General features: G+C 47.5%; 1 protein-coding gene across 1 annotated transcript; it reads right to left on the reverse strand.

Moving 5' to 3' along the window:
• Positions 1-1,139: 1,139 nt before the first annotated feature.
• On the reverse strand, positions 1,140-5,089 carry LOC138770869 (plasma serine protease inhibitor-like). The gene is made up of 4 exons (XM_069950150.1): positions 4,501-5,089; positions 2,669-2,939; positions 1,777-1,924; positions 1,140-1,363 (listed from the first exon to the last, which is right to left on the reverse strand). Exons 1-4 carry the CDS (start codon positions 5,087-5,089, stop codon positions 1,169-1,171), a joined length of 1,203 nt encoding a protein of 400 aa, XP_069806251.1. The 3' UTR covers positions 1,140-1,168.
• Between the last annotated feature and the right edge of the window lie 13,115 nt (positions 5,090-18,204).

The following is an 18,204-nucleotide window of genomic DNA, read 5'->3' on the forward strand; positions in this document are numbered from 1 at the left end:
CAGGGCACACACCTTCCAGTCGGCTCTGCTGTGTGTCGGCTCTGCTGTGGTGCTGGGCTTTCCTCCCCCTTCATAAGTGAAAGTGAAAGTAAGGGATTGTGCTGTGCAGCCGTCCCCTAGTGAGGCAAAGAGTCTGCTGCCTGAGGCAGAAAGCTCATTCTATCTCATGGCAGAAGCAGCAGTTACCAGGTGAACACATGGCAGACCCTCTTCTTACCACCCTCCCCCCATTTTTTCCACTAATACAGCAGGTATACACACCCCATGCTGCATCCCCCCAGTAGCCTGTAACTCCAAATTAGGTCCCCGTCATTTGGCCAGACCAGCACATCACACCCCACACCTCCTCTCCCCCCAGAAAAAGAAAGGACGCCATAATTACCTGCAATGCAGTACTGTCACAGTCAGCTCACTCCCTGAGTCTCTGCTCTGAGTGTGTGATGTCAAGTGCAGGGGGAAGAGAGCGGCCTCTTGTGGCTGGAGACGGAATTGTTCTGCCTTCGGCCACAGGAGTGATTACATGGCCAGGCTCAGCATCCAGCAGCTGAGTGCCGCCCCCTGCCCCCATCAAATTTCGCTACTGCCCTAACTACTTGCCTCAGACAGTACTAATATTAGTGCGGACAACTGGCCGACAAACCTTCCACTAAAATAACAGAACAATACAAGACAAACAAACACAATAAGGGATGGTCAGGTCAGCTGTCAGTCAGAACACAGTGAGTGAATTAGTGAGTGAGCCACAGCAAGAAAGTGCAGGGAGAACTGAGAAAACATGGACCGGATCACTGAAGACATAAGCAAAGAACATAATAAAACCAGGAAAGGACTTAAGGTCAAAAGCGGCGTCTTTGGCGCAGTGGTCGGATCTTCACCGCAGAGGGAGGCACTGATATCTTTTCAGGCACGATCTTGACAGAATGGTTAGTCTTACCATGGGCAGCAACATATCAGAAGTTATATATGAGTGGAATACCCCTTTATATAAAGTCGGACAGCTTAATCCTTGGGATTCACACAGAGAATCTGATAATCCTAAAAATCAATCTATTTTGCACAGTAATCTCCAGTGTCTCCCCATAGAATGAGCAGAGATCTAATACAATAAAGACAACGTCAGACTGTATTGTATCGCTTTATTTTATGAGTAGTAGATACTGGATCCATTTCACAGAGTTGGGTTAATGAGTTTCCCGGTGAACAGCCCCAAATTATCATCATCCCTCACGATGGTCAGAATGAACGGACGGTTGGCTGTAACCTCAGGATATATTACAATACTGGTGGCCACAATCCCAATAGCTGTAGCCGCGGCCGCCACTGTTCCTTCCTCGTCCACTTCTATCACAGCTTTATGGACGGCCTATAGAGAAGACGTAAGGAGAAATAAACATGGATTCCAGAGTAACCTATTGGGAGTGTGAGGAAAACCGGCCAACGAGAAGCCCCCTAATATATTGGTCCCTGATGCCCGGGGAGGACCACTGCTCTAGGGTTAGTGTGGTGTCCTATCACATTGTACTATTGTTGTATGGACCTGAGGAGGAGTGGAGACCCCCTCGAAACGTGGCGTCTTTTTGTATAGAATGTTTTCTTCTGTTACCTAAACATGACGGCCATCATCTCTCCGGTACTATATGAGGATACCTCACCGGGTGAGATGTAAGGCTGGGCTTGTCTCAACAATGGGGTCATGCTCACAGCTCCACCGTACAAGCTGATTGGGTTCTCTATAGTTTCTGCTTGGTACATTTATCCTTTTATAATGGATCTCACCTGTGACACCTCCAATCTAGGACCTTCAGCAATCCCGGAGAGATCAGCCGTGCTGGAGAACACATTGGTGAAGCCTATGGGCGTTAACTCTTCTATAAGATCTAGCTTCAGAGAAAACGAGAACTTGGGTATTGAGAGTTTTATTTTCCTGTGAAAAGAGGGAAAAACCATTGGTATTTGGAATCCCCGACAACTGGAGAAGTCCCCAAGTAAAGCCTTGTCTAGTGAATAGTATGGGGGCTCCTCTGGATTGAAGTCAGCCTAACCTACCAATTTTGATGGAATCAGTCAACTATGGGGGCCTCCAGACTCCCCTGATGCCAGATATTGGGGGAGAAAACTGTTGGGAGTGTTGGTTTTTACCATGTTTAAACCTTTTCTTCTTGGGGATATAAGCCACCTCCAGAGGCACCAGGAATGAATAGAGGGGCCTGGCAATGACTTTCTCCCCTCTCTATTCAGAATGCATGTATTGTAAGTCGAGTATGTCTGTGTTTGGGGGAGATCAGGACAGATAACGTATAGGATAAGTGTGTGGACATTTTTAGGCCCCGTTCACACTACAGAATCGGCGCTTAGATGTACCCCAATATTTGCTATATAAAGAAGAAGGGGCCAGGGTTACAGTTAAATTTTATGCCTGTAGGCCACAGTGGTAAACCCCAATCATAAGAAACATTTGGTCTTATGTTGGATTCATCTGCTTGACCCATGTGCACCCATGTGACCCATGTTGACCTCCTCCTGAAAAGCTTTCTCCACAGAAAGATCCAACCATCACCCCAAAACTGACTGGCGTCTTATAGCTGGGGTTCTATATACAGCTCCATATGATAACCCCATCGGAGAGAACAGTGGACATCATTGGTTGATCCCATCTAGAGGTTCTTACTTTGGTTTTAGTTTTTGTATCCATGACCTCAGGGATCCCTCCTGAAAAGCTTTCTCCACCTTTTGCATTTTTCCTTTATTTGGTATAATAAAGATGGCGGAGAAGTTCCCTTTGTACGGGATCTTGACCACTGTGCATCCTATTTTAGGTATGGAGGCCATAGAATACTCTCCTTTTCTGGTCATCATCGGCACCTTCACAACTGTCTTCTCATCCACATGGAAGTCTTGTTTTCTGGTATTATTTATATTAAATGCAACCTTCCAGGACCCTAAAACACAGAAATCCAAAAAACTCTCAACTCAATTTCGTTTACCTCCAGCCTGTATCTGAGTCCTGTGGATGCAGAGCTGCTGACGCGGTGTTCCACCACAAGTGTCTTTGTCTCTCCTGTGTACCTCTCAAAAAGCTTCTCACTTTAGCTTTAGTGGTGATGAAGGTATTTTTTTAACGTTTCACCACTAGATGTCAGTATTTCTTATATGTCTATGTATTGCACAGCTGAGGAAGGTAATGGGTTACAGTATTATGTGTACCATGTGCTTTTGATGACCAATAGGAGGTCCTTTCTACTTCTGACCTATCACTTTCCTTTTTTCTTTTACGCACACTAATCCTCACTACTCACACGGTAGATTATTGTAGGAAATTAGTTATTGGGTGGAGGAAGTCCAAGTCAGTTCTTACCAGATTCTCTGAGAGGGAAGAAGCAAAAACCTACTGTTCCTGTTGTAGCCAAGCCAGGGCCTGGATGCTGCCAGGACCCCTGATAGGGACAAGCGCAGTCTAGTCTTAGACACGAGTGTGTACAGATGTGGTTATAAACAAGCAGTTCTTTTACTATTTCCACTATATCTACTATGCACCTTAAGGGAGAAGAGTTGGGGAACATCCTAGTCCATGCCATGAACCAGTCTAAAAAGTGCAGGGCAGTATCCTGAATAAAAAGAGGAACTAGCCTGTAAAGGACAAAGCTACCAAGGAAGGTCTACGTAGCCTATCTCGCAGTGCAGGTAACTGGGACACCCCCAAAAACTTAGCTTCACCCACATAACCACAACTGGGGCTTGTATCACCCTATTATGATGGGTCACTCGACACTGTAGGGCAGAAGGTGGTCAAACTAAAGTCTATACACGAGTTCTGGCAGAGTGCATTACTACATTGGGTTAGGACTCCCTCGACAAACTCTTCTCCTCTACTCTACACCTTCTCAGCACCGTTACAACTACCTCTTCTACTCTACTTCTTCAAGGATCTCCTCAGCACAAACCAGTTCAAGCACTAAAGTCTGTGTGAAGATTTATCTATTCTGCCAAAGTCTATTGTACTACTAAGAGACTACAGTAAAGCTGTTCTATTTTTTTATAGCACTGGGACTCCATCATCCTTCATACGCACCAGCACCCATACACACTAGCCGTACACCTTGGGTTATTTTCCCCTTTCTGTGGGTGATGGTACCGATAGTCCAGTTGGGTTAATTGCCACTCAGGACTGCCGTGACAAGAGCCCAAGGGACCATCACAAGGCAGCAGGTCACTGACCATTTGGGAATTACAGCCAGCCACAACACAAAGCAGGTACAAACACCATACCTGTGTGCTGGACTATTACTAGCGTCACAACAATATCATCACTGTCACAACCATCTGTCAAAACATCACCTGGTGGATCATCATTCATTTCACCTAATAGCTGCACCACACTGAGGCCTACAAGAGGTGAGGAGCATCCCGGCACAGGTGGCATGGTGTGGTCACTATATATGTACATACTGTATCCATGCTGAGGTCCAGATCCTCATTGCTCCTCACACATCTATGACTTACCTTTGAAGAAAATTGTGTTGATGAGAACCAAAACTGTCTCTACATCAAGCTGGCTCAGCAAGTCTTTGATTTTTCCTTTGGTTTTCTCCTCCACGTAGCTATTAATTTGTGCTGTTGCTTTCCCCGATTGCCGGAAATCAGTGGAGATGACGTCAGATTGATAGAACTTCTTTGCGTTATCTTGGAAGGTCTGCTGAAGGACGAGATCCTTGGCTACAAAGAGAGCATTGTTGATGTTCAGCTCCAGCTCACTGTTAGGTTGGCTGAGATTTTCCAGGAGCTGCTGGAAGCCCTTGTAGATGTCTTCAGAATCCACTGAGGTGTCGAAACCAAGTCCTTCTAGGATCTGACGACGGCTATCAGCCTTGGCCCCAAGTGAAAGCAAAGAAAAGGCAATAGAAATGCTCAATGGGGAGAAGAAGAGATTCTCCTTGGGGTGAGTAGTAACCACTTGTGAGTAGAGCTTCCCTGTAAATGTCTCAATAGATGGCGCTAGTAGTTTCTGCTGATCATCATCTGCTTCGGGTTGACCAATGACCAATGCGCAGAGCAGAACTTGGCTCACACACACGAGCAGGAAGAGCTTCATCTCTGTGGAGGAAACCAAAGTAAAGTCCCATGATTCACCGGTGTAATATAGGTCATTTATGGTTCTAAATATTCTTATTAAGGGTTTGTATACAAGATTATGAATCTACAATACAGGTTATAAAGCAGCAGCAGGTTCCATCATACAGTAATATCAGTCACTGGTGAAAAGTGTGGACGTCACATTCTGCACATAATAACCGGCCATTTGTCTTTACTTGTCATGAGTGGAGTGCACTTACACTCACCGGCCACTTTATTAGGTACACCTGTCCAACTGCACGTTACCACTTAATTTCTAATCAGCCAATCACATGGCGGCAACTCAGTGCATTTAGGCATGTAGACATGGTCAAGACAATCTCCTGCAGTTCAAACCGAGCATCAGTATGGGGAAGAAAGGTGATTTGAGGCCTTTGAACATGGCATGGTTGTTGGTGCCAGAAGGGCTGGTCTGAGTATTTCAGAAACTGCTGATCTACTGGGATTTTCACGCACAACCATCTCTAGGGTTTACAGAGAATGGTCCGAAAAAGAAAAACCATCCAGTGAGCGGCCGTTCTGTGGGCGGAAATGCCTTGTTGATGCCAGAGGTCAGAGGAGAATGGGCAGACTGGTTCCAGCTGATAGAAAGGCAACAGTGACTCAAATAGCCAACCGTTACACCCAAGGTAGGCAGAAGAGCATCTCTGATCGCACAGTACGGCCAACTCTGAGGCAGATGGGCTACAGCAGCAGAAGACCACACCGGGGGCCACTCCGCTCAGCTAAGAACAGGAAACTGAGGCTACAATTTGCACAAGCTCATCGAAATTGGACAGTAGAAGATTGGAAAAACGTTGCCTGGTCTGATGAGTCTCGATTTCTGCTGCGACATTCGGATGGTAGGGTCAGAATTTGGCGCCAACAACATGAAAGCATGGATCCATCCTGCCTTGTATCAACGGTTCAGGCTGGTGGTGGTGGTGTCATGGTGTGGGGAATATTTTCTTGGCACTCTTTGGGCCCCTTGGTACCAATTGAGCATGGTTGCAACGCCACAGCCTACCTGAGTATTGTTGCTGACCATGTCCATCCCTTTATGACCACAATGGACCCAACATCTGATGGCGACTTTCAGCAGGATAATGCGCCATGTCATAAAGCTAGAATCATCTCAGACTGGTTTCTTGAACATGACAATGAGGTCACTGTACTCCAATGGCCTCCACAGTCACCAGATCTCAATCCAATAGAGCATCTTTGGGATGTGGTGGAACGGGAGATTGGCATCATGGATGTGCAGCCGACAAATCTGCGGCAACTGTGTGATGTCATCATGTCACTATGGACCAAAATCTCTGAGGAAGCTTCCAGCACCTTGTTGTATCTATGCCACCAAGAATTGAGGCAGTTCTGAAGGCAAAAGGGGGTCCGACCCGTTACTAGCATGGTGTACCTAATAAAGTGGTCGGTGAGTGTATACTTCATAAACATGGAAATTATCAGACAGTCACATTATTAGAGGAGCAGTCTCTGTCTCACAGGCTGCAGTGTGTGTGTGTGTGTGTGTGTGTGTGTGTGTGTATATATATATATAATTTTATATTCTACCAGTGTTACATATATTCTGCTAGTGAGAGAGATAGATTATATACATAGTGGAGATCTTCAGTAGTGGTAGCAGGAATAAAGCTTTCCTTATGTGAACTTAATATAAAAACTCCAACTTGGCTTTATTCTGGTATATAAAGTTTCAGACAAAAACAAATGTTACAGCACTGTGCAAGAACAGCATACACAATAACCTCCTGCCCGGCTGGGCTCTACCTACACAGAGATCTCACCTTACTGACCAAACAGAAATAGACAACAGCCGTGTGTGAACATGTCAGTGGCTTCCAGGCTCTCAGCAATATTCAGCCCTCTGAGCTGCCTCTTCTGTGCTGCAGCGATTACTCCTACTTACACCTGTCTGCAAGGTGCGGACTGGAGAGGGGAGGGAATGGCCGTTCCCACTACCAAACCTACCTGCCATTCCAGTAACATCCAGGCCTGGAAATAATAAACAGTTCAGCAGAATATCTCTTACCGTCTCATCCCAGCTAGCGGCCCGTACACCATTCACCTGTCTACAATATATGCACATATATATATATATATATATATATATATATACACTGCTAGTGTTATATATATATATATATATATATACACACACACACACACACACAAAATCTGGTCAAGCAGAGAGACAGACATGGAGCAGTACTCACCGCCGGCTCCTCGGGAGGTGTCAGTGCCTGTCCAGTCTGGTCCTGTCCGGTCTTGTCCTGGTGTATATAATATACCTTCCAGAGAAACCAGGATTATAGGTGCAGAACAACCTAACCCCAGGACTGATCAAATAGCTCGCATCCAGAGAACAATGGAATCGGCCAGAACAATGGAATCAGCTGATAAAACCTGGGTGTCCCATCACATTACAGAGTATATACAACTATATATAGTGATGTTGAACATGCCGGTATATACTGTATATAATTATATATGTACAGCTGGTATAACCTGGGTATATAATGTATATAATTATATATGTACAGCTGGTATAACCTGGGTATATACTGTATATAATTATATATGTACAGCTGGTATAACCTGGGTATATACTGTATATAATTATATATGTACAGCTGGTATAACCTGGGTATATAATGTATATAATTATATATGTACAGCTGGTATAACCTGGGTATATACTGTATATAATTATATATGTACAGCTGGTATAACCTGGGTATATACTGTATATAATTATATATGTACAGCTGGTATAACCTGGGTATATACTGTATATAATTATATATGTACAGCTGGTATAACCTGGGTATATACTGTATATAATGATATAGGTACAGCTGGTATAACCTGGGTATATACTGTATATAATTATATATGTACAGCTGGTATAACCTGGGTATATACTGTATATAATGATATAGGTACAGCTGGTATAACCTGGGTATATACTGTATATAATGATATATGTACAGCTGGTATAACCTGAGTATATACTGTATATAATTATATATGTACAGCTGGTATAACCTGGGTATATACTGTATATATTTATATATGTACAGCTGGTATATACTGTATATAATTATATATGTACAGCTGGTATAACCTGGGTATATATATGTACAGCTGGTATAACCTGGGTATCTCCTGTATATAATAATATATGTACAGCCGGTATAACCTGGGTATATACTGTATATAATTATATATGTACAGCTGGTATAACCTGGGTATATACTGTATATAATTATATATGTACAGCTGGTATAACCTTGGGATATACTGTATATAATTATATACTACATCTTGCTGCACTGTGAGGTGGGGACCAGCAGTGGGGGCGGCAGCAGGACCGTGAAGGGCGGGCGGCAGAAGGGCCGTGAGGTGGGGGCGGCAGCAGGACCGTGAGGTGGGGGCGGCAGAAGGACCGTGAGGTTGGGGCGGCAGCAGGACCGTGAAGGGCGGGCGGCAGAAGGACCGTGAGGTGGGGGCGGCAGCAGGACCGTGAGGTGGGGGCGGCAGAAGGACCGTGAGGTTGGGGCGGCAGCAGGACCGTGAGGTGGGGGCGGCAGCAGGACCGTGTGATGGGGGCGGCAGCAGGACCGTGAGGTGGAGGCGGCAGCAGGACCGTGAGGTGGGGGCGGCAGCAGGACCGTGAGGTGGGGGCGGCAGCAGGACCGTGAGGTGGAGGCGGCAGCAGGACCGTGAGGTGGGGGCGGCAGCAGGACCGTGAGGTGGAGGCGGCAGCAGGACCGTGAGGTGGGGGCGGCAGGAGGACCGTAAGGTGGAGGCGGCAGCAGGACCGTGAGGTGGGGGCGGCAGAAGGACCGTGAGGTGGAGGCGGCAGCAGAACCGTGAGGTGGGGGCGGCAGCAGGACCGTGAGGTGGGGGCGGCAGCAGGGCCGTGAGGTGGGGGCGGCAGAAGGACCGTGAGGTGGGGGCGGCAGCAGGACCGTGAGGTGGGGGCGGCAGCAGGACTGAGGTGGGGGCGGCAGGCTGGGGCCGTCAGGACAGAGCAATGTGGGTGGTGAACAGGGGGTCGTCTCTGACTGGGTAGGGGGGCTGTAGCCTGCGGATTACTCTGCCGCACAAATCCAGGTCACCCTGCTGGGTCAGCGGTCAGCATGGAATAGTGAAACTACAACCCAATCATTCCCCTGATAGCTGGTGTGTGTTACATGACTACAACCCCCACCATCTTCCCTGATAGCTGCTATGTTACATGACTACAACATCCATCATCCGCCTGACAGCCGAAGTGTTACATGACTACAACCCTCATCATCCCCATGATAGCTGAAGTGTGTTACGTGACTACAACCCCCATCATCCCTGATAGCTGTGTTACATGACTATATTTCCCATCATTCCCCTGATAGTGGAAGTATTTCATGAGTACAACACCCATCATCCCCCTGAAAGCTAGTGTGTGTTACATGACTACAACACCCATCATCCCCCTGATAGCTGAGGTGTGTGTTACATGACTACAACCACCATCATCCCCCTGATAGCTGAAGTGTTACATGACTACAACCCCCATCATCCCTCTGATAGCTGCTATGTGTTACATGACTAACACCCTTATCACCCCCGATAGCTGCTATGTGTTACATGACTACAACCCCCATCATCCCTCTGATAGCTGAAGTGTTACATGACTACAACCACCATCATCCCCCTGATAACTGCTATGTGTTACATGACTACATTCCTCATCATTCCCCTGATAGTGGAAGTATTTCATGACTACAACACCCATCATCCCCCTGAAAGCTAGTGTGTGTTACATGACTACACACCCATCATCCCCCTGATAGCTGGTGTGTGTTACATGACTACACACCCATCATCCCCCTGATAGCTGGTGTGTTACATGACTACAACCCCATCATCCCCTGATAGGTGGTGTGTGTGTGTGTTACATGACTACAATCCCACCATCCCCTGATAGCTAAAGTGTTACATGACTACAAATCCCATCATCCCGATAGATGAAGTGTTACATGACTACAATCCCATCATACCCTGATAGCTGGTGTATGTTACATGACTACAACCCCCATCATCCCCTGCAGAGGTGTAGCTAGCCTTTCCTGCACCCGGAGCAAACATTCAGTTTTGCCCCCCCCCCCTTTAGTTTTTGCTGTGTCAGTGCCCATTTAACCTAACACAGCATAGCGAGACGGCAATTTACAGTCCCACGTCTTCTATCAGCCAAAACCACTGTGTAACCCAAGGGTGTAGTAGTTTAGGGGGGACTACTGCAGAGAAGGGGGGTGGACACACTGGAAATGGGGGGCTCAGGTGAGAAGCATTTTCTGTATGTTTAGGGGGAAGAGTTCTTCTTTGTACTTCTCCTCACACAGTCCACCCCCTACATTATAATGTTCAGCAGCCAGATAGTAATCATTGTCACAGCTGCTGCAGCTCCTCTTCAGTCCCATCCGGGCTTGCTTCTCAGGCTCCCTAGTGTCCTGCACAGCAGGAGCGGGAGCAGGTAATATATTAGCCCAGCAGCACTGGTGGGTTTAGTGGGAAGGGGCTTTACATATAGTCTGTACAGCCATAGAAAATGACAGGAACTGACAGCGTGAAATAATCCGCTCTGATCCCCTGGACTGTCAGTATGAATGGATTTACTTACTAGCAGCGATTATGTAGATGTCGCAGGAACACTAGCACCCCCCCTCCCCCCCAGCCTTGCGCCCGGGGCAGCTGCCCACTCTGCCCCCCCTCGCTACGGCCCTGATCCTCTGATAGCTGAAGTGTTATAAAGCTACAGATCACAGTGCTAAAAATGTCCCTCTCCCCCCCAGCCAGACAGGCATAGAGATTAAAAAGTGTCAAGAATCAGAATAGGGCAATTTTTAAAAAATTGGGCCGCACCCCCCCCCCCCCCCCTCTCTTTTTTGTGGTTGGTTAAGGGTGAGGGCGGACAATGAAGTCTCTGATGGACAGTTATGAGGTTGTCGAATAAATAATTATTGACTGCTGTTAGTCAATCATTTGGATCACATACGTTTAAATAAATATAGTGGTTAATCCAAATGCTGCGGCCTCTCCTCCACGGGGGAGAAATGAAGTGTCTGGGCTATTTACGGGATAGGTCACCTGCGCCACATGGAAACTTTAGCTTTAAAGTAATAAATGGAAAGGAACATAGACTGGTTCATACTGACCTGACAGTCGGAGGGGGGGGGGGGGGGCATTTCTATTCTATATATCTATAATTTATTTAGTATCCAAATGGCATCGAGCATTGGAAGAAATAAGTTGGTATCTGGTATCGTGACATCACTAGTGCAGAGTTTGATCGTGACGCCTTAGTTTACACCTATAAAGAGCTGGATAATCCTGACAGTAAGTTTCATTCTAATGATGGAGTCACAATATTCCTGTCGGGTGGTCGGACTCCCGGTAATCAGAACGCTCAGGTTATAGCAGCAGATTTCAAGGATCCCAAAACCCAAACCAAACTCAATGACTATGTGGCTGCGCAAACCAGCGGAAAAATCAAAAACTTCTTCCCTGGCTTTAAGGAAACTACAGACGCTGTTGTGATAAGTTGTGCAGGTGAGTGCGGTCACAGGTGTGTATACTGGCTCTATATACTGGCCCTATATACTGGCCCTATATACTGGCTCTATATACTGGGCCTATATACTGGCTCTATGTACTGGCTCTACATACTAGCTCTATATACTGGCTCTATATACTGGCCCTATATACTGGCTCTATATACTGGCTCTATATACTAGTGCAGTGTCCCAGAGCGGGTCCTCTGCCTTTTCTATAGGTCGGTACTGTATTATGTGTAACCTCTGAGACTGCAGTCTGTAGTATGCAACTCTGGCCACCAGATGTCACTGTTGTATTGCACGGTTGTATAAGGAGCACTTGATGTCTCTATCATTTCCTGCCAGTCTCCTCTGATTTCTATTAGCAATCCCTGAGCTACCTGAGGAGTAGTCACCTCTCACAAATGGTTATCCCAGGTCTACCCCTGTTATATATATGTATAGCGGGGTGGGACTGTGGGTCGGTCTTGTAGTATCGTGTCTGAGGGAGAGGATCTCCACGGACCCTGCTGAGCGTGTTCTTCCCTGACGGGCCGCCCGAAGCCTTGTGACTTCTGTTATTTCTTCTCACTATTAGATGCTGGTCATGTCCGGCCAGACTCAAATTTCTCCATATCGCCAGAAAATCTATCAGGGAGCAACATGACCGGTTTCCTAGGCCTTTCCACCACTGGGGGCGCTACCACAGCATTATTCTGGTTGGTAGACAAAACTTGAACCTGTTTAGCTAGGTCTTCAACCAGGCAAGACAAAGCCTCCATCTTAGCCACCAGGTTTAAATCCATTAACTGTGTTATCGGGTTTGCCAGTTTGACCACCAGGCCTGACACCCCCTCCACCCGGGTAGCCAGATCTTCCACGGTAGCCATGGCACCAGAGGGGGTAGTATATGTTTTAATGGGCCAGATACTCTGTTAGGACTGGTCGCTCAGACAGACAAGATGGCGGACACAGACAGTGGACCCTAAGCTCAACCCCACCCACTGTCCCTACCTACTTGCCACAATCCACCCTAAGATGGCGGCGAGCAACTGGGCGGCGGTCCCTGCACTGGCTAGGTGGGACACAAAAACAAGACAGACAAAACAACACAATAAAGATGAGTCGACAGGCCAGGTCACAACAATCAGGCAGCACAGTACAAAATCACAATCCAATAGGCAAGGTAAAAGTCAGGCAATATGGTCAGGGGCAGGCGGCTAGCAAGGAAGGTCAGAAAGCAAGGCAAAGGGTCAGAGTAAGGACAGATAATAGCAGAACCACAAGTAGGTAGAGACAAGCTCAATATCCGGCACCAGAATGAGCCGAATACTTATAGGGAACCAGGAGACAGTTCCAGCCCCTATAGGACAAGGCTCCCGGCTCCAAACCAAACCACCTGGGGATCAGAACTGGCAGCAGTGTAAGGGTCCATTTACACAGAAAGATTATCTGACAAAGATTTGAAGCTGTTATCGCACTAATAGCAAATTTTTCCTCTTTGTGCAGTAACCATTTTGGTGTCGTGACTCGGATGATCTAGATCTAAATGGCGTTTGTTCAACCGTTCCAGAGATAAGCTTTAAGGGGGAACATTAGACGAGATCACAGCGGCAGCAGGTAAGAAAGCCTTATTTCTTACTCTCCTCTAAGTCCCCGTTTAGCCTGTTCCTGAGTGTTGACCTCACGTTATTTAGGGTTCAATTGTGCTGGATCTAGATCTAAATTAAGAACCCTAAGATCCCCTCTTTGTGTTAGTAGTGCTAAAAGTCTGTGTTTTGTAGAAAGCATATCCGGTACCATTCGGACATAACGCAGTACGTGAGACGTAATACGTAGTATTGTGTATTGTGTAAGGGCTCCCTCTAGAGGATGTTATATAGAAACTGCATAAAGAAATTGCACTGAATATTGGTCAGCCAGGAGGGAGCTGAATAAATAAAAAAAATAAAAAAAAGGTATTGGTCAGCCCTGTCGAGCTGAATATTGGTCAGCAGTCAAGGAGCTGCGTGTGTGGTTAGAGTCCACTAAGTCTTGAAAAATGGGTGATTCTAATGTTACAGGTGGTAGCGTAACAGCTGCCCAATTGATGGAGGACAGAGAAGGTAAAGATGCAGTTAAAAAGTTAAAATCGTTCATGCAAGCCTTAGGGATGCCGAAAGGTGGTAGATTGAAGGAAGAATTGGGGAAAGAGATATTGCAGGAAAAGAGAGGTTGGTTGAAGGATAATAATCGTCTAGAACAAGCAGAATTATGGTGGAAGATATCACTATAGAAGTGACTGATGGAAAGTTAAAAGAAATTGAGAAAGATGGGCAGTTTTTATATGAGAAGATGTCTGAAAACAAAGAGTTAGCTCTTCAGCACAGGGTGTGTAATGCTCTTTTGACAGGAACTCCCTCCATCATGCAAAACATTCCTATCCAAAATCCCCTCCTTCCCCAATTTCTATTTCAAATGGTATACTTATATCTATGGTGCATACTGCTCCACCCCCATATGGTGGGGGTTGGGAGTGTAGTTGTAGACCAAAGAATCCTGACTGGAGAGAGACTTGTTGTAAATGTACTACACCCAAAAGTTGGCTAAGTCCAGCTATAACAGCCAGTACTGGCCTTTACCCTATTGTATGTGCAAATAATTCTTCCCAATTATATGTACCACCAAAACCAAGTATGCCTACTGCAGCTGCACCTATAATGACAACGGGAGGTGCCTCTGATGCACCCCTTGAATATAGTAATCCACCGTCACTTCTACCCTATTCAGATAGAAGTGCACCACAGTCACAGGAAAGTGCAGCAAGGGTTTTGGAAGATAGAGATTTTAGGTCCCAGGGAACATCATCTGCGCCAAACAAATCTAGATCAAATCCTTTTTGGCGCACATCCCAACAACCAAGTTATGGGATTGTTCCCCTTAGGGGACCAAATGATCATCCTGCCGAGCCTGCCTATCGCCCTTGGTCCCCTGGTGAGATGCTAGCAATAATGAGCAGAATTCCTAATCCAGAGGAGTTGGGTCAGACTCACTGAGTGGGGGAGGAAGAGGCTAGCAGATCAGTCAGCCACCTTGTCTGATATGTAACAAGACAAGACAGAGAGTGTGGAGAAGTTTTCTACTAGACTGCAGCAGAGATGGGTGGATTTGGGCTTTGAAAATACCTCAGAGATGCTCGGTAGAATTTTGACTGCTGCTTTTGTAGAGGGTCTTAGAGAAAACATTCGTAAAGGTTTGGTATTGGCCAGACCTGAGTGGAGGTCTCTACAACCTCCTACTCTATTGCAAGTTGCTAAAGGAGTGGAAGTAGAATTCCCCAAAAGACGTAGAGCGGGTGTGGCTGCTTATCAGCTCCACCCAAAGAGGGAAAGGGAGGAATATTTCGACGCAGGGGTAGGTGTTTAAACTGTGGCAGATATGGACATTTTAGGCGTGAGTGTCGTGCACCTCTCCGCTCCAAAAAGGAGGAAAAAGATGGACGCTCTCAGCAAATGGAACGCCCATAGGGAGTTGCCAATGCAGAGTCAAATTGTTAGGACTCGGGCCATGCACTCGGCTTGGCCTCCATAGCAACTTGAACACTTTCATGTTTTTTTGCTATACTCAGCTCTGCTGCTCCATGTTGTAGCAGTGGCAAGTGTGCTCTCCCTGGCTGAATCAGCACTGGTGTTTGTTATCATGGTGATTGGACTGACAGCTGGCTCTTCCAGTTAGCTGTCAGTATCTGGGCTGGGACTCCAGGTCCTATAAGTATTTCCATTCTGCCCAGATTCAGCGCCGGTGATAGTATCTATAGCTCCTAGTTTACTTGACCTAGCGTTTCCTGCATTTATTCTCTGGTTACCTGACTTCGGCTATTAACCCTTTGACTTCCCCTCTGGACACGATTTTTGTACTTTGCTGCTCGGTTGGTTTTGACTTGGACTCCTGACTTTCCCTTTATTGTGTTGTGTATTGTCTTGTTTTGTTCTGTGTTCCACTCAGTGAGATCAGGGACTGCCGTCCAGTTGTCCGTTGCTATTAGAGCTTCTGAGGCAGGCAGGTAGGGGCAGCGGGGCGGGTGCCAGCTTCAGGGCTCACCTGTCCTTGTGTTTCACTGTCCCTAACCTAACATTATCACCGGCCTTACCCCATGACAGCGGTCCTGACGGTTCAGCATGTCTACTGAGCCATCCCTAACTGACCGCATACAAGACATTGCAACACGCATGGAAGGTATGGCGGGGTATACAGCACAGTTGTCACAGCGGGTAGATGCTTTAACCCCGTCAACTTCCCAGATGACTGTTACACCAGCTCCTGCGGTCTCTCAGACTCCCCGACCTAAAATGCTTATGCCCGACCGGTTTGAGGGGAACCCGGACAAGTAACTTGTATTTTAAATTCAATGCCCTTTCGGGAGAAAGTAGCAATGTTGATCTCTCTCCTACGGGGGGCGCCCCAGGATTGGGCTTTAGCCTTACCCCCTGACACCCCCCAAGTGGAATTCCCTGCAAGGATTTTCAGGTCCCTGGGACAAATTTATGATGACCCTAACCGCGCTGCCCTGGCCAAGTCTCACCTGCTATCTATTCAGCAAGATCGTGTCACGGCCGCGGCGGCGGCCCGTGCTCCGGACCGCCGCCGCGACCTCTCCATGCAGCTGCCGGGGTCCATGTACAGGGACCCGGCGCTGCCACTAGTTCAGCCCCGTGGGGCGCCTTACCTCGCCCCGCTCCCGTCACCCGCTGTGCCGGCCGGCGCGCGCGTCCCTGCCTCCTAGGGCGCGCGCGCGCCGGCTGTCTCAGAGTTAATGGGGCAGTGCGCTCCTAATTGGTCCATGTGTCAATCACTCCCCTATAAGTTCCAGCTCTGCCCCCTTCCAGGTGTTGGAGCCTCTACATGCTTCCCATAGCGTTAGGCCCAGCTCCCTGTTGTTCCTGATTCCTATCCGCTACCTGGTCCCTAGTCCCTGTTCCTGATTTCCATCCGCTACCTGGTCCCTAGTCCTTGTCCCTGGTTCCTGCTCCCCTGTTACACCATTGCTCCTGTGTTCAGCCTGTCACCTGCGGTTACGCCTACAGACCTCTGCCAGCACCATCTCCTGCCTACTGCTCCTGCCACGCCTCGCCTGCCGTCACTAGCAACCAAGCCAGGGGTAGCGACCTGGGGGTCGCCTGCCGCAGCAAGTCCATCCCGCCTTGCGGCGGGCTCTGGTGAAAACCAGCGGGTCCTGGAACAGTACCTCTGGAGACACAGTATCCGCATCTCCGGAAGAACCCATGATAATAGGCTCCACTGCTGCTGCCCGCAGGAGACATCACCTGAACAACTCCCTTTGTCTATATTGTGGCAAGCCGGGTCATTTCATCAGAACCTGCCCATCAAGGCCTAACCAGCATCCGGGAAAACGCCAGTGCCAGAGTGATTACCTGGAGGGTCACCCAAACACAGGTACTCCCTAAAATATTTGATAAGTTTCTTCTGCCGGTTAAGATGTCTTCTGGTGATGTTGTGTTTTCCTGTCAGGCCATGGTGGACTCAGGGGCAGCCTTGAGTCTCATCCGCACATCGGTCGCTTCATTAGGATTGGAATTGATTCCTTTGTTATCCATTTTCTGTTTCAGGTGCTAATGTCCATGGGATTGCCCATGATTATGGTCCAATCTGGAAGGCTAGAGACTTTCTCACAGCAAATGGCAAGCCAATTAAAAATAGCAAGGGTGTAAAGGCCCTACTGGATGCTTTGCTGTTGCCAAAGAAGGTGGCCATTGTTAAGGTCAAAGGCCACTCTTCAGATAAAACCCCTGAAGCTCGAGGGAACCATCGGGCTGATCAGGCAGCAAAAGCTGCTGCACAAAATCCCAGACATGACCCTGCAGGGATGGCAGCCGTACAACAAGACATTTCCCTGCCAGTTGATTTTGAAATGCTTAAAACATTGCAATCTCAAGCCAGTAAGGAAGAAAAGTCTGGGTGGGAAGAGAAAGGAGCTTAGATGAACCCTGAGGGAGCATGGGAACTAAAAAGGAAATTGTGTTTACCCCGTGCCCTGTTTCCTGCCACAGCTCAGGCCGCCCATGGTAACACCCACTTGTCAAAGACTGCAATGTCTGATCTTGTGAATAAATATTGGCATGCCCCAGAATTTAGTGTTGCAGCAGCCAAGTTTACCCAAGCTTGTATGATTTGTGCCCATCACAATGTGGGAAAGACTGTAAAAACACCTTTGAGACACACCCCCAGGCCCAATATCCCCTTCCAAAGACTACAAATCGACTTCATCCAACTACCCAAAGTTGGGACCCTTGAATACGTACTAGTGTGTGCAGACCTATTCTCGGGATGGCCAGAGGAATATCCAGTGGCCAAAGCCACTGCGAAATCTGTTGCCAAGAAATTTATTAACGAGATAATTTGTCGTTATGGGGTCCCAGAGACAATTGAAAGTGACCGTGGTACACATTTCACAGGGGAGGTCATGAAGGAAATCATGGGGGCCCTGGGCGTTGAGCAA

The sequence above is a fragment of the Dendropsophus ebraccatus genome, chromosome 13, assembly GCF_027789765.1.
Source record: "Dendropsophus ebraccatus isolate aDenEbr1 chromosome 13, aDenEbr1.pat, whole genome shotgun sequence".
NCBI classification, from domain to species: Eukaryota; Metazoa; Chordata; class Amphibia; order Anura; family Hylidae; genus Dendropsophus; species Dendropsophus ebraccatus.

Coding starts and splice junctions, on each gene's coding strand:
- LOC138770869 (XM_069950150.1), bottom strand. CDS start 5,089: ATGAAGCTCTTCCTGCTCGTGTGTGTGAGCCAAGTTCTGCTCTGCGCA. Junction 2,940..4,500: donor CAACACAATTTTCTTCAAAG/GTAAGTCATAGA, acceptor TCTGTGTTTTAG/GGTCCTGGAAGGTTGCATTT. Junction 1,364..1,776: donor CTAGATTGGAGGTGTCACAG/GTGAGATCCATT, acceptor TCTTCTCTATAG/GCCGTCCATAAAGCTGTGAT.